This window comes from Xyrauchen texanus, chromosome 9 (assembly GCF_025860055.1).
Source record: "Xyrauchen texanus isolate HMW12.3.18 chromosome 9, RBS_HiC_50CHRs, whole genome shotgun sequence".
In the NCBI taxonomy this organism is placed as follows: Eukaryota; Metazoa; Chordata; class Actinopteri; order Cypriniformes; family Catostomidae; genus Xyrauchen; species Xyrauchen texanus.
This window is the reverse complement of record NC_068284.1, coordinates 14,527,230-14,545,431: the sequence shown is the minus strand read 5'-3', so window position 1 is coordinate 14,545,431 and position 18,202 is coordinate 14,527,230. Positions and strand designations below refer to the sequence as shown.

Genomic DNA, 18,202 nt, shown 5'->3' with positions numbered 1-18,202 from the left:
ATGTTCTCAATTGAGTGTTGTCTCAATTTACCTAATCATAGTTACCTAGTACCATATTGAAATGTGTGTGCATAGGTTTCTATGTTCCAAGTGTTTTTAAGAATTTCTCACATGTGAGATAAAATGGTTCACTATTTGGCAGGTATTGCATGAAAGTCACCCTTTTTATGCATGTTGTTATGAAACCCATAGCAATGACTTATAATGCATTTGTAAATTAATTATGTCATTAATAAACCCCTTCATAAGATATTAAAGGGTAAATTAATGTAAATTGTTAAAGAAAAATCTATTTTTATCTTAGTTATGCATTCTCTCTCGCTCTCTTTCTCTGATTTCAGTATACTGTATGACTGTCTTGAACTGTTTCAATTCCTCATTTTGAATATTTCTTTAAAGTGTATACCCTCATCTTGTGGTTGTCAAAATAATATGGACTGTCCAACCCCAAAGGTGATCTTTTAATTTACACAGATCTATATCTTCATTTTTTATTTTCACACTGTTTATCACAATATGCAAAGAAAAATACAAAGAAATGGATTAATTACATACAACACGTTACAAAGATCAAAACAATGAAATTATTTTATCTCCAGGTAGCTGTCCACAAACGCCTTAAATGCGTGTTTTTATTATGGTTATTAAACACAAGGATGCTTTTTTTGAATCTGGTTGACTGTTGGCATTAATGATGCTGACGAACCTAGCAAAAGGCTACGTCAGTGTCAGACGTTTTTGTGTCCTGCCTCCCAAAGTCCCATTTTTACACCTTCATTGATCCCAGATTGACAGGTGCAGAATGAAGAATGAAGGCAGCATGAATGGTGCCCACTAGTCAACAAGCATCATTGTTCACTGAGCCAACGCGCATGCGTAGTGCTTACGCTCTGGATGCTGCTCGATAGAGAGAAGCAAGCTGCCTGCTCGCCAAGGTAACGCTTCAAAGCAGAAGAAATGTCTCGAAATAGTACATCGGATGTGCGAGATGAAATGTGGAATGCCAGCCAGCCTCTGATCAAATGTGCGGACGCCGTTGCTTCTCCGCGCTCCGAGCGTTTCATCTTCGGTCCAGAATGGCACTTGCTTAACTGACATACGAGGATTGAGACACAAATAGTCCCCGACAGAGGAAAATTAACCGAATCTACAAATATGATCGCTACTTTACTTAAAAAACGAAAGCTGAACTGTATGTATGCGCTGTTGTTATGGCTCCATACGGCAGTGTGGATGTGGTGTTCAGCGGCCGAAGAGCATCATTTCAGTGTTGAGGTAAGACTGGCCCAGCAGCAGCATCCACATCAGCATCTTCTGCTCGAGTCATCAATACAATAACGCAGCAAGGAATTGACATGTTGAGAATAAGTATCCTGTTTTTTTATTGAGACATATACATGGTAGCATGATATATGGCGGGGTCATAAATAAAACTGGACAACACTTGCACTCTTGAATCATATTGAAACGCTTGGTGGATCTCCACCATGTGTAGTCTCAATGTGTGCTGTGGTTTGTGCAGCTGTTCTATTCTATTTCAAAGCATGTGTATTGGATGGATGGATGGATGGATGGATGGATGGATGGATGGATGGATGGATAGATAGATAGATAGATAGATAGATAGATAGATAGATAGACAGATAGATACTTATTTACTTGCATTACATACATACTCTAACCATGTAATAATAAGACTGTACAGTACCCAGCATGTATCACACATATTGTAATACAAAAAACACAAGATATTAATAAGGTATACATTTTAAACAAGGTACACAATTTACACAACACACTCAGTATATTACGAAAAATACACAAGAAACTGAAGAAGTAAACATTATAGAGATAAGAGTGAATTATATGACAATTAATTTATACAATATTGTGTGTACCATTGCACATATCTGTTGCCTATCCAATTCTATTTTATTCTATTCTGATATGTCTAAATACTACCTAAAATTAGCTAGATTAACTGGTTTGACTCAAATCAAAAATATGATTTAACATGTCTCAATCAAGTTGGCTACAGTAGGTTACACCAACAAAATTAAAAAGGTAAGATCAAGCAGAAATACTGTAGCTCCAATTGTGTAAAAATGGCAGGTTACTTCTTTAGACAGTCTATTCTATCTTGTGAACTGAGTCAACAGGAATTCAATTTTACTCTCTAATCCCATGTACTGAGTGCAGGGGCGAAAATGTCGTCAAAATGTTGGGGGGGACAATAAACATAACAATTCTCAAGAGCAATTTTTGAAGGGGACACCAAGGTTTTTTTTGTTGTTGCCCCATTTGCATTTGTATTATTTTATTTCTTAAACAATTATTTTAAGAATATATCAATATATTATTTACAATACACATATTTTAATGATATTTTAGGGGGGGACAACCCTCAGATGGGGGGTCCTGACCCCCCCGATTTCCGCCTATGACTGAGTGGACAGTAATAGCATCTGAAGTAAAAACAAAATAACATATATATATACATACACAATTAACACTTTATTAGGTACACCTGTACATCTACTTAAACATGTGATCATCTAATCAGCCAATCTTGTGGCAGCAGTGTAATGTGTAAAACCATGCAGATATGGGTCAGGAGCTTCAGTTAATGTTCACATCAACCATCAGAATGGGGAAGAAATGTGATCTCAGTGATTTTGACTGTGGCATGATTGTTGGTGCCAGAATGGCTTGTTTGAGTTTTTCCTGTAGCTGCTGATCTCCTAGGATTTTCACACACAACAGTCTCTAGAGTGTAAAGAAAATGGTGTAAAAAAACGAATAACATCCCGCGAGCCGCAGTTCTGTGGGTGAAAATGGCTTGTTAATGACAGAGGTCAGAGGAGAATGGCCAGACTGGTCCAAGCTGACAGGAAGGTGACCCAAATAAACACGCGTTACAACAGTGCTATGCAGAAAAGCATTTCTGAATGCACAACACATCAAACATTGAGGCGGATGGGCTATAGCGGCAAAAGACCCCTTTTGGGTACCTCTACTGTCGGCTTAGAAAAGGAAACTGAAGCTGCAGTGTTCACAGGCTCACCAAAACTGAACAGTAGACGATTGGAAAAACATCGACTAGTCTATCAAATCTGGATTTCTGCTGATGTGCACAAATGGTAGGCCCACTGCAGCCTCAGTTTTCTGTTCTTGGCTGACAGAAGTGGAACACAGTGTGGTCTTTTGCCGTTGTAGCCCATCCCCCTCAAGGTTCGACATGTTGTGCCATTTAAGATGCTATTCTGCTCACTACAATTGTACAGAGTGGTTATCTGAGTTACCGTAGCCTTTCTGTCAGCTCAAACTAACCTGGCCATTCTCCATTGTCCTCTCTCATTATAACGAATGCAGGAGTAAAGGCAGACGAGGAGGTGCGGATCCAAAAGCAGGTTCTTTATTATAAATCAAAGTGAGGGCAAACAAACAGGAACAAAGAAATATCCACGAGGGGAAAACAACATGAACATGAACATGAACAACATCCACAGGCAGGAGAAACAACCATAACATTCACGTACAACAACATTCAACGACCGACAAGGGAATGAAAGAACAAACAGGGTTTAAATACACAAGGACAAGGGTAACAAGGCCAATCAACAAACAGAACTCTGAAATAGGATAACGAGATAATTAACTAAAACCAATGACAAACAAGAACTGAATCAAGGTAATCAACCAATGAACCAATAAAACCCAGATACAACACATGGAGGGAAAACAGGATGTGACAAAACTAGGAACTGAACAGGAATTTTCTAAATAAAAGTACACAAAAGAACAAAGGACAACAATGAACATAACACTCATCAACAAGGCGTTTTCATCCACAGAACTGCCACTCACTCTTTTTTTTCCATACTATTACATTAGTATACATATGAGTACATTTAAGAGACTTTAAGAGACTGTTGCACATGAAAATTTCAGGAGATCAGCTGATACAGAAATAATCAAACCAGCCCATCTGGCACCAACAATCATGCCACGGTCAAAATCACTGAGATCACAATTTTTCCCCATTTTGATAGTTGATGTGAGTATTAACTAATGTTCCTGACCCATATCTGCATGAATTTATCCATTACACTGCTGCCACACGATTGCTGATTAGACAGTCGGATGAATAAGTAGATGTACAGGTGTACATAATAAAGTGGACGGTGAGAATGTGTGTGTGTGTGTGTGTGTATATATATATATATATATATATATATATATATATATATATATATATATATATATATACACACTCACAGTTTATGTATCTGTACATTATTGTCTTTACACATTATTACACATTTTAACAGTGTATTAAAATCTGCAGATCTTAAGAACTATATGCAGATCCTGACTGTGCACATTCACCTCAAGCATGAGTGCAAGAAATTAACAATCAGAGCGATTGCTCCTTTCTCCGGTCCAAACTCGTCTGTGCACTCAGAGATGACAATCACACGCCTCTACCTAGCATGCCATGATCAATAGGGAGATAAGGGAAGTAAGACCTTGATTCCAACAGCGGTGCTGGACTACAGACACTTGTGATAATGTGAACCATGTAAAGATTTTGTCTGTTATGTAAGCTGGTCAGTAACTCATTCCCCCCAAACTGCTTGAGGCCAGAATGGGTGCAAATGGTTGTCATTGAGAGAACTTGTCACCCGCACATTTTTGTTTGGCTGGGAGGTGAGAGTTGTAGAAGCAGTTGAGCCAGTGGATCAACCCATGGTGGACTTTGCATTGTCATGTTAATACTGATGCTTGGATGGAGCAGACCATATTGATGAAACTGCACCCTAACCCTAGTCTTTAAAAAATGACAACAGTTTCAGTGGGATGCAGTCTAAGTCTCCTATTTTGTTTTGTGGGTTATGTTTGATGTGTGGATGTTTGTCACTTGTGGATGGACAGAAATTATGATCACAAAGTCTATACATATTTTCCCCTATTTATTGCATGTTTTCTATACCAAATTTAACTCATTGTGAATTCGACGACAGTAAGTCGAATGTTCTGCTGCAGAAATCGGTCTGTGCTTATTGAAATTCAAATCACTGCCCCCACAGTGGCCGAAGCTGGAAGTGATGTTGAACATATGGGCAATTGTGAGCTCCAGTTTCCAGATAAAATGTCCACAGAGTGGTGCCAAAAGTGAGTTGTATTTTTTCATTGTAAATTATGTAGTACAGTCAACAGGCATGCAAATTTGATTAACTTTACCTTCTAACCCAAACCCCAACACTAAACTCTCAGTGGAGTATAAATGTAATTTTAGAGCGAAAATGCAACCTTGTAATCACGCTCACCATTGGGGGGTCCGTGAAGTCAGGGAGTCAGGAACCACTTGGGAGCGGCATCTGATTTGGTTTTCGCAAATGGCTACAAACTGCCTTGTTTGGAAGCAAAACGTTGATTTCCTTTGACCATGGTGTCTATACGTCTGTTCCAGTGTTGGGTATAATCCAATTACAAAGTAATTAGTTACTGTAATCTAATTACTTTTTAGTCAAAAAAAAGTATTGTAATATTAAAACATTTTTAATTTTTGTAATCAGATTAGTTACTGACTTTCAATTTATGTAATTACTTTTAAGTACATTATAGGGTTATGCTTATATGTAATATGTAATTTATGTAGAATATTTCTATATAAATGTATATAATTATAATATATTATTTTTGTCCTTGTGTGTGAGAAATTATGGCATTGTGAAGGAGAAATGTGAGGTGCTCAGTGTATGATTTGTGTGTAACAAATTAATATAAACATTATTTTGAATTTGTTGAGTGGAAAAGTGTTTTAGAATGTAACTTAAAAGTAATGTAATAAGTAATGTGAGACATTTTTCAATTAAGTAATTAGTAAACTAATCTGATTACAATTTAGATAAATAATTAGTCATTTGTTCTGGACACAACACTGACTATTTCAGACCAACCCGCCCCTAAACAGAATATAAAAACAAATCAAACTACTGTACAGTACAGTTTACATGTCAATCAGATGGGCTCATGCAAGTGAGCAGTTCTTTGCCAGAATAAGCTGCATTGTTTACAAAACCTTTTGCCATTTAATCAAGGGTCTGGCTATTTGAGTCAAGTATGACATAACCGTTGTAATGCTTATTGTGCAGTCTTCACAACATATTTTCTTGATGACTAGCCTCTCTCTCCTCCTCAGTTCACTGCCACCCATGTAGCTCCTCTGTTGTTTTTGCTTGCTGACAGGGCTGCAGTGGTTGGCAGAAGTTCTGAGTTGAGTGCACAGGTCATTGGTCTTTAGGGAATGGAGAGATTGTCTGTGTATACATGTGTGTGTATGTAAGTGTGAGATGAGTAATGACTGCTCTGAGGGCGGACCTCTGATCCTGCATCTAGGAATAGACCGAGAGCACATGGTTCAAGGATTCAGCAGTGAAATGAAGATTAGGCCCTCAGGGTTAATGTGCTTAGCTTTGTGTTAAGGCATTAATGACATTTCATGAAGCTCTGGATCCATATTTGTTTAATGAAGAGTCAGGGGTTGTTTCTATGTGCTATTGACCACTGTGCTACTGTAAACAGTCATACATCTTATTAATAGCTCAGTAAGGTAAGCAAAGAGGGTGTGATTATATACAGTAATACATAAGCGCAGACCTCAGAATTTAAATAGTGCTTTAAATGCATCTGAATCTGTCAAGATGTCATAAAGTGAGGAGGGATGTGCCTATTAGCAGTGCTTGCTAACTGTTCACACTACAGCAATGTTTACAGCGATATCTGAACTTGTCCAGCTTGTTGAGGAGTGGTGTGTCATTGATTTACTAATCAATCTGATTATTTTTTTAATCTGGTCTCATAGAATCATGTGACCAAACTTTAATTTTTGCAAAATTATTTTTATGTTGGTCGGTGTATGTATTGCGGCACATTCCTAGTGAAATGAACACTAGTGGTGCTAAAACAACAATTACTTTTATTTACTTTCACACAAATTACAAGAAAAGCTGCAGATTATCAGTAATAAACACTTTTCATCCTGTTTCTCACACAGTGCTATCTTATAAAATATACTTTTTATAAAATAATCTTTAACTCTAGTACATGATTAGCAAGGTGGTTCATTTTCATCATAACATACAATAATAAAGTGTAAACAAATTACACATTATCTACTGCATAGATATATTACTTTAAATGATAAATTGATAACACATTTTAATGTCATATAAGTTAAGGTTTTACATATAGTCTTGTAAATATTCCTCTAAACACCTCCCAGAGTGGCAAATATTTGAATGTTCGCAAACAGTATGTCGTTGCTCAGCTGTTTCGAACTGTTTGGGCTATGAGCGAAGAATGAAGAAGCACATTGTCTTGTGTATGTCAGAGATTTAACACACTACAACTACACACAACCATAACCTAGCATCACAGTAGTGAGTTTCGCACAAGAAGGCACCAAAAATCTAGTTGCTTGTTGTGAGTAAAAATGGCAAATAAACCAATTTTCACAGTATCACTGATTCTTGTGGGCATAAACCCTGTTTATGTAAAGCTTAGTGCAATCCATAGACACACACACTCACGTGTGCTCACAGCTGTTTAAAGGCATAAAAAGTGGAATAGAAAAAATGAAAAAGGGAAAGATAAAGAACAGCTTGAGAAGTACACTGGAAAGAAAATATTTCCTTCAGTATTTTTGAATCTGTATTTTTATCTTGTTTTCCAGAAGAAGAAAAAAATCTAAATTTTTCTACATCGAGAAGCAAATTAAGGATTAGTTTGCAGAGAATCTGTGTTCAATTAAGTTTATTTTTCTTAGGCAATTTGTTCTTGTATTAAGAATAAACCTCACAACATTTTGACTTAGACTAATGCTTAAAACATACAATGCCTCTTGGGTAAGAAATATTTACTTTATTTTAGATATATTTTCTGAAAACATGTCTTAATAATTTTGATGTACATTATTCTTGTTTTAAAGAGGTTTAGATATTTGTACTGGTCAACAAGACAACAATACTTATTGATAAAATGTTTGTTTGCAATGCAAGTCGGTCAGTCAGTTTTCTTCACATTCTAAAAAAAAAATGCTCTCAATGAAAAAACCTTTGGTTTGTTGGTAGACGATTTGTCAGACCCGGTGTGGATAGCACCATAGGAAACCACTGGTCCAATTCAAAATCTAGTTGTTTGTTGTGAGTAAAAATGGCAAATAAACCCATTTTCACAGTATCAGTGATTCTTGTGGGCCTAAAACCTGTTTATGCAAAGCTCATAGTGCAAACCATAGGCACACACTCTAACATGTGCTCACAGCTGTTTAAAGGCATAAAAAGTGGATAAAGAGGATTGTTTTGCTCAGCAGTGAGTGACAGATATTTTTACTGGTCAACAAGACAGCAATACTGATTGAGAAAATGTTTGTTTGCAGTGTAGAGGGATTAGCTTGGATATCTCAGGCCTTATAGCTGGCTGGGTTGTTGTGCTGGCAGCTGGTTAGTGGGTAGTACCAGTAGAACTGCTCTGAGGCTTTGTGATTGGTCGTTTCCGGCACTGACCCTTAGCCAACCTCATGATCACTTTACTCCTCTCAGAATGGATGGATGAGAACTAATGGGTTTGCTTTCGGGATAGAATATGGCATCTTATTCACACAAATAAGTGTTTTCCTGGAAACAGCAGCAGGCATGCAACTGCATTTCAACATACTGACTTCTGTAATTGACTTCATTGATTAGCTTTTGCTGCAAGATGCAAATGAGAGAGAGAAAGTGAGAATGAGCAAGACAGATAGATAGAACAAGTGAGAAATCCTGCAGTAGGAAGAGGAGAGAGATTTTCCCTAAATCCAAAGTTGTACACTAAGCATAGGGGTGGGCGGTATGACCAAGATCTTGTATCATGTTATGAGTAATTTTATATTACATAACAGTATATTTCACAATGTAGCTAGAATTGCAACAAAATCATATATTAAAAGTTTTATACATTATATTATTAAATAACCATGTGGCAATGCCTATTTTTGGGTAATCCACTAGATTAAATAATTTTTCAAATGAACAGAACTTCCTCTCTTCTTATTTTCTCTTTATATTTGGATCTTGATCGAACAAGAACCAGAAAACAAGATTATTCATAACAAATGAATCACAAGTCTGGCATCGGTGCAACAACAGCTTCACATTATGTAACACTTGTAAGACTCAAAACAGTAAATCTAATAATCATTATAAAACGAATAGTTCCGACTCTAAATTCTGGTTGGATGAGTCACATTTAAAGCTGTTGTAAAAAAGTTGATATACACACCCTTGTAACTGCACGTATGTTGAATTCTATATTAATTTGACAAGTTGTTGCATTGCTCTGCAACCGTAAACAGCTAAACTCTGCATAATCAAATTTTACAAACACCCTTATAACAAGTTCTTCCTCATCTTGGGAGACGTCCAGCTCTGTATTTTTGTGCATAGAAAATGTACATACTGTTCACTGTATACTTGAATGAACAGTGCATTTACACTTGGTCTTTTCATGATTGGCTAACTATCTGATCAGTAAAATTACAGGAAGTGACAAATTATGAATACCCCCTCTAAATATGACCATTTACTTTTAGAGTACCCAGTCTCGTCTCTCTTTGAAATGGCAGCCTCTTGTCAGATGTCAGACTGTTTTAAGAAATCATGTATATATGATTGTTTTTTTTTAGTGGTTACACCCATGGGTCCCCAAAAGGTACACCATTATTCCTCTGTCCTCCTGAAGGATGTTTTTCATCATCATCTTGTCATGCCCCTTTTCTGTCTGTTGCTGCCATCTGCTATAAATGTGGCAGCAGTTTTTATGCAATAACATTCATGTTGTCATGGCAGGGCGAGATTGTGACAGGATGTACGCCACCATCTATGACTAAGCACTTTGAACATTAAGACATTTTAAAATCAATAGCCTGTTTTGTGCATATACTTCTGAGATGAAACCCCATGTTTTAAAGTTCTGCTTGCATATATACTGTATTATGAGCTGTGAGTAATCAACTTTGACAAAGGCTAAATAATTCCCATTGTTTTGCCTCTTGTCTCTCTGCGGGAAATATTCACTGCTGTCGCTAATGTGTTCATTAACCCTTTAAGCTCGAAGGGTGTTTTTAAAGATTTCCAGTGTCAGTGGCAAACCCAAAATTAAAGGCTTATAACTCGACACACAAAAAAAATACAAATAAATAAATAAATAAAATGAGGGTCAAGGGTTTAGTATCATTGTAAAGAAAGCTTTTTAAAAAAATAATAAATTCTGAGAGTAATCAATTATTATTTATTTTTTTACTTTTGCCTGATTTGACATTATATATCTCAGGGTGTAAATTAGTAACATTTTGTGTTGATACAACAAAGCAATCAAAATTCATAGCATTACAAATATAATTGATCCTAGTGTCCAAGGACATCTTCAGGTGTCCAAAAGCCTCTCCAAACAATAAAACATAATAATTGTACATAAGAACTTATTACACATGCAAACAGAACAAAGACTAAAGGTTTGCATAGCATACAGACATGATTTTAGTAATGAGATTTCACAAAATGAGTTTCATGCTGTGCCATTTGGGCCATCATTGAGTCTGTATGGTGCACATGGCACTCTCTCCTGTTGGCCATATGTAATTAGAGTGATTGACTCTCTGCCCAAATATGGAGGACTATCACCACCGGTTGAAGCAATCTAAACCCAATCCGATTGGTTTAGTGTTCCATGACGCTACAGCATTTCCGATGACGTCATCTTAGCCATTAAAGCAAACATGTTTGTAGCCAGATAGCAAGATTAAAGATAGCCAAATGATATGTGCACATTTTATATTACTTGTCTTTAACTACTATGTACTAACATTGAAATACATACAATACAATGTATTTATTGTGTAACTACATTTTGTTCTGCACAATTCTCACAAGATATTTACTGCTGCTGAGGTTGAGGTACGGGTAGGTTAGGGTTAGTAGGTTAGTAGGGTTAGGGTTTAGATTAGGGGTAAAGTTAAAAGTGAGATCAAAGATGTAAGTAAATGCAAGTAATTTAAATGTAAGTACTATGCAAAAACATGTATACATAACAAGTACATTTGATCAAATGCTTAAGCACATAGTAGTAAAAGACACCTAATATAAAGTGGGTCCATTTTTTCTCTCTTTTTGTAATTTTTTTTGCCATTTATATCTAAATGGGTAAGGATTATAGATTTTTGGATGGCACATAAATAAACTTGGAGAAAACATTAACAATTCAAATCATTGGCTTTTAAACTGAATTATATTACTGTACATACTGTACTACGTATAGACATATCTTGAAAAGATCAGTTTCATTTGGATGATATTCCATTGGTTTTGTATGTTGAAACACTTTTAGACCCCAGAGAAGATGTTAATTATGCATGTTAGCTAGGTAAATTAAGCACCTAGTTAAGCCTAATTTTCATTGCATGTCTTTATTTATACATAAACATATGTGTGAGAGCATCTATGTGTTTACAAGCAAAGCAATCCTGGTTTAATTGACACACACTGTGAGTATATTAATGTAGCAAGATTTGTGCTTTCATTAACGTCTTCAGTGTGCATCAGTTTGGCTCAGCTCTTTATTTAAAGCTTCACAAGTCTGATTACAACACCCGGAGGATGACAAAGTTGCTTCTATCTATGACTCTTTATCACCATGGTTACACCCTGCCATACCAAACCCTCCAGCTCTATAGCACATCTGTGTTTTCTCCATATAAATTAGTAATCAGCCCTTGTGATTGTTAGAGACGCAGGATCTGATTAGTGCTAGAGAATCAATTTAGCACTCAACTGTTCTTAAACTCTCGTAAGAAATACATGGACACGAAATATAACATACTGCCCTTTTACACTGTGTATTAAATGTTTTTGTATGTGAAATCATGGAATTTCATTGTTCAAAAAGTTTTGGAACCATATATATATGTTTTATATTTATTTTTATATTTTTTTCCTGAAGTCCTGTAGTTTCATTCCATGTTTTCAAGTTTCATTCCATATATTTAGAGTTTCATTCCATTCCATATATTCAGAATTTCATTCCATATATTCAGAGTTTCATTCCATTCCATATATTCAGAATTCCATTCCATATATTCAGAGTTTCATTTCATATATTCAAGTTTCATTCCATATATTCAGAGGTTTATTCCATTCCATATATTCAAGTTTCATTCCATATATTCAGAGGTTTATTCCATTCCATATATTCAAATATCATTCCATATATTCAGAGTTTCATTCCATATATTCACTCTGTCATTCCATATACTCAAACTTTATATTATAAATACAATATTTTCCTGAACGGCATGCCATAATAGATACATATATATGTGTGTGTGTGTGTGTGTGTGTGTGTGTGTGTGTGTGTGTGTGTGTGTGTGTGTGTGTGTGCGTGTATTTATCACTTTGTGGGGACCAAATGTCCCCATAAGTATAGTAAAACCCGAAATTTTTGACCTTGTGGGGACATTTTGTCGGTCCCCATGAGGAAAACAGCTTATAAATCATACTAAATTATGTTTTTTGAAAATGTAAAAATGCAGAAAGTTTTCTGTGAGGGTTAGGTTTAGGGGTAGGGTTAGGTTTAGGGGATAGAATATAAAGTTTGTACAGTATAAAAACCATTATGTCTATGGAAAGTCCCCATAAAACATGGAAACACAACATGTGTGTGTGTGTGTGTGTGTTCATATTTATACACATGTACTATTGATTTAAGTGGAGTCAGAGCACTAAAATCTTTTTGTGTTCCAAAGCTTATCTGACCTCAAGTACATTATCTTAAAAGTAATTTCCAGTAAAATGTTGTTTGGAATGAAATGGTCTTGACATACACTATCCCTGTAGACTACAAATCTTGAAATCATCTCTCTCATAGGATGCATGCACAAGTATTGCAGCAACAAAGAGAGCTCATAAAATGTTCCCTTGCTCCCACTTTAATGTTAACACTCTCTAGCTGTGCTTTTCTGTATATTCCATCTATATCCTGAGGCTAGCTGTGCTGCTGTAACATCTCTTGAGAACAGAAGGTCAGAGCACTACATGTTAAAATTGCTGATCAAATCTGGCCATTATTTGACTCAAGTTGCCAAAAAAGTTTCGTTTTTTTATCAAGGCCGACTTCCTGAACACATAAATGTGTCGATAGTTAAAGGGCAGATATCACAAAGTGTCAATGAGAGTTGAAACCTTAGTCTGAAAATGAAGTCTTTCTTTCTAGCCTTTAACTTTGGAGGGCACATTTCATTTCTTATTCATTGTTTTGTTGTTCAGACTACACAGAAAGGAGCTTTGGGGTTTAGAAAAGGACATGTTCATAGTTGATGTTTGTTCAGCTGGGGTTTTTTTTGCAGGCGTGGTTACAGAGGTATGGCTACCTCCACCATACACAACCTAACATGGCTGTCCTGAGATCAGCCCATACCATGCACTCTGCTATTGCTGCCATGCAGCGAAAGTATGGACTCAACATCACAGGGACTCTAACCAAGGAGACTATAGGGTGAGTACTCAAATATACATAACACAACATACATACAAACAAAATGGTGCTACATTATTTCAACCCCAGCACAGTGGTTAAGTTTGGAATTAAACAATTACCAGTGCTGTGTAGTAACGGATTGCATGTAATCTGTATTACATAATCAGATTACAAAAAAAATCAAGTACTTATATTTGGATTAAATCAAATGTTTGAAATACTTGTAATTGGACTACATTTACTTTTTGTAGATTACATGATTACATATTATCAAGGCAACGGCAGTAAATTGTTAATGATTTATTGATACATTTTCATATCAATATCATCATGTTTCTTACCCCAAAGCGCAATAGTCTCAATGATTAATATTTTGAGTATGTGCTCTTATTATGTTACAACAGTAAGATATGCCCCTCAGTTAAGGAATAGGCGATGGACTATTACTAAGTAGTAAGGATTAAAAATTAAGTGTGTCAGAGTTTAGAGCTGTTAGCCTTGACCAAGCAATGTCTTTGCTGTTGATTTCAGGTTCATTGAATGAACTAGATATGTTTTTATTATTATTATTATTTCTTACATTGAACTGAATTGCTTCAAAGGATCTATGGATGCAATCTCTGAAGGTCCTTCCTGCAGGTTACACAAATTCAACTGCAAAATGTGCAGCAATAAGTAACAAAGCCCATCACTCTACTGTTGCTGCTGCAGTGGAGTCAACTGCATGAAATGTGAGATAAAACTTGACACAATTGTTCCTTGTGTGACTCAGTGGAACTCTGCTGTTTTTACATATTCTGCTCTTTTAGAATATTCTTGCTGTTCAAAAGATAATATCTCGCAGCTCAGCGTTGGAATAGATCGACTATCAGTAAGCAGTAAGGGTTAAAAGTGTTTCAGTGTTTTTAGATTAAAGCTTTGACCTAGGCAATGTCTATTGTTTTATGCACTTAAAATGAGCTTGATGTCTCAGTGTTTTGAATTATAAACTGTGGCCATGCATTGTCGTTGCTGTTAGATTTAATATTTATTTAATTCATGTAATGTTTAATGCACTTTTTAAAAAATGTCATAAAGAAATCTTTTTGTGAGGCTCTTTTTGTTAGTAATAAAGAATTTTATACATTTTCTTTCTCTTTGTACTTTTATGTTAAAATGATAATCCTACTAAAATAAAATAATCTTTCAACCTAAATAAAATAGATTAGGTTGAAAGAAATCCGAAAGTAATCTGATTAGATTACCCAAAAATGTAATCTACAAGATTACGTTACTGATTGCATTTTTTGTCATCAGTACATAATTACAATTCACAAGTAATCTGCCCAGCACTGAAAATGACATACTGATAAAGACTGTAAAATAAACTTACTACTGTTTCAAAGAGATGGTCAAAAAGTATTTAATCACTGCCTCAAATATGATGTACAGGGATATAAAGCATATGTGGGTTGAAACAAGTGAGGGACAAAGACAAATTCTGCATTCTCTCAGAAAATGCATGAAGCATTGGTTCCATTTGTTAACATTAGTTAATATAAACTTACAATGAACAATACTTTTACACCATTTATTAACCGGTAAATGTTAAATTCAACGTATAGTAATACAGTTTTAAAATTTCAAAGGTTGTGTATGTTGACACTAGTTTATGCACTATGAACTAACATGAACTAACAATGAACAATTGTATTTTTATATTTATTTTTATTAATTAACATTAACAAAGATGAATAAATGCTTGTTTATGATGTCTAATACATTAACTTATTTTAACAAATGGAAACTTATTGTAAAGCATTTCTGAAGCATTTCATAAAATGATGATTGAAGGCATGCAAATAGGCATAAAATTAGGCATAAAATAAAGTTGCTTTATTTTAAACAGTTATTTTAAATTAATCAGTAAACATAACTTGCCCATGTCAACTCCTGGAACAATTTAGCATGTTAATGTGTGTATGACATATTGATAGGATATTGGTCTTGGCGGACTAGATCCGCTACGCTGCTGCTGCATGCTGTAGGGCAAGTATGGAGACTTGCTACTGCTAGAAAATACACAGACATACTGAGTTAAGCATGTGGAAATGCCATTGCTGCTGCTGCTAATTAGACCAAATGCAAGACATGCTGCATCGAGCACGTAGGACACAAATAGACATATAAACAATCCCCATTGCAAGAGAAATACTTGCAGCGTAAGGAAGCCGCAGAGTGCCAATTAAAAAAGAATGAAGAAATAAATGATCAATCTATTAATTTGAAAATAAAAATGTGAATTATCCAATTTTTAAATAATTAACTTTATTTGTTAATGTTAATTTTAAATAACAAATAATTGGACACATTTAAATGTGTTTATTTAATTCACGTTTAAAAATGTAATTATATTTAACAATAAAATGTTGAATTAATAAATCATGTATTTAATTCATGTTTAAAATGCAAATAAATATAACAATAAAATAGCACATTAATAAGTCATTTTTAAATCCTCTTTTTAAATTGTGTTTTAAAAAAGCATTTGCCAATTGCTTTTCTGCATTTATTTGCCAATGGCTTTTCTTTTTAATTTAATCGGCTGCTTTCTCCAGCGATTCGGTACCTTAATGGCTGCACTCGGCATTTAAAAGTGGCGGTGACAAGATATGAAGGTAAATTTGTTGCAAAACTCGTGAGCTTGTAGATTTGAATTTGAGAGCTTGTACAATAAATATTTGTACTTGTAAGTTTAAATTTACACACACAGACAGATAAAATCTTGTAATACATATGTGCTTTAGTACTTTGATTCACTTTCACGGTACAACCACAAATCAGCAGTCACAACCTCTCAAATCTGCCATTGCAACTTCAAATCTTCCCGCCTTGACTTTTGCAACAACTTTTGCGAAAAACTTGTAGCACTTGTAAATCAAGATGTGAGAGAGCAAACTACCGGTGCTGGGCGGGGCCATTGAAGTCGTAACTAATTATGCTGGAACGGCTGATGCAGGACCAATCAAAATGGATCATCTTAAAACGAGATGACATCATGCAACAGCACCAGTGTCGTGTTTGTAAGCAAAACAAGTCCAGTGGTGACAATGGCTGGCTAATGCAGTGGCAGGATAAATTAAATAACTTGACAGTTAAATGATTAAGATGAATTTGTCATGTAACAAATCAAATGAGATTATTTGATCACGTTGATCAACGCAGAATTCGGTGTGACAAACAGCAAATGTAATGTGTAAGGATGGCAATGAGAGAATTGTCTGTAGAAATGATTCTGCAGGATGTTTGCATTCAGCAAAACTGCATGGGATGCGACAATCCAGCCAGCTGTCGTATGCCACAAGTTCCATATTTCTATGAAAACATTAATGTGGCAAAGAGGAGGGCGGGGCCGGGCCGTGATGATGCACGCCCAGCCCCTAATCAAGCTAATCAAGCCCACAAAAGGGAAAGGAGGAGGCGAGAACCGGCTTGATAATATAAATAAACATTTAATGATTAACTTAAAGCAAAATAACACACACACACACATACAGGGCAGCTGCCTGTATCTCTCTCTCTCTCTCTCTCTCTCTCTCACTCTCTCCCAAACTGCCGCCTCCGGCCGCCTTTGTTCCTCTCATCGGCTTGATTAACCTGATTTGGGGTGGAGTGTGCGTCATCCCGGCCCCGCCATCCTCCTTGCCACAATGAAATAGAGGTTAGGTATCAATATGTATAAGAGTACAGTAAGAAAATCTCAGTTATCACCAGAGAACTGTTCCAACTGGTTAAATTCGATGAATTATTGACAAAACCAGAGACATGATAGCTGGCAAATCCTTAAATTGTCAGAGTCCAACATTATGCTATATTTGCGTAATTTTCGTACATTTATTTATCTTCAGTATTATTGAACTGTTTTATTAAAATGTTTAAACTAAAAGTCTGGTATAATTTATATTATATTTATGTTATCATATATTTTTATTTGAAATGAGAATCTTTTGTATATTTATCCATTCATAATAAAACTCAGGTCATTTTAAATGTCTTTTACATGACAGTAATTCATTTCTTTGTTCCAGGTAAAGGTATGTTTAAACTGTTTTTTCAACCCATCCATGCTGATCAATCCTTAAAATCAAGCACTAAGAAAGTACACCTTGATGCTTTAAGAATAAGATCAATAATTAGAACATATTAAGATATATATTTGCCTGACTGCGATGACTTACTGTAATCATTATCATTTGAGATTACCATGGGCACTTTCATTTAAATCACAAATTGATATTTAAATAAGGGAATTGAGCAAATACTAATTTCTATATCTCTATTTTAGGTGCAGTGGGAAAATAGGTTCAATATAACTTTCAGTACACAGAATTCAATATAAAGAAGATAGCCATCAAGTACTATGATCCGTTTTGATTAATCCAGCATCGGTTGTTCCAGCTCCTGTGATTGGTCACATCTTCAGTGGTCCTGCCCAATAGGTTTATAAATGCTTAATAATGAAAGCCATAACACTGAAAATTCATCAAGAATGAAGCTTGCAGTTAAAATATAGCTATTATGAAATGTATTGCAGATGAGCACACAACATTATAAATAAGTAAACACATGATATATGATATAAATATGTAAA

At 35.4% G+C, this 18,202-nt stretch overlaps 1 protein-coding gene across 2 annotated transcripts in view; it reads left to right on the top strand.

The window, feature by feature from the left end:
• Positions 1-1,003: 1,003 nt before the first annotated feature.
• LOC127649308 (matrix metalloproteinase-16-like) overlaps positions 1,004-18,202 on the top strand; it is a 46,274-nt gene continuing 29,075 nt past the window's right edge. For both annotated transcript variants that reach the window (XM_052134361.1, XM_052134360.1), the window contains exons 1-2: positions 1,004-1,275; positions 13,442-13,590. In XM_052134361.1, coding sequence (XP_051990321.1) covers positions 1,156-1,275; positions 13,442-13,590 — 269 coding nt within the window. In that variant the 5' untranslated portion in view covers positions 1,004-1,155. The remainder of the gene's footprint in view (positions 1,276-13,441; positions 13,591-18,202) is intronic.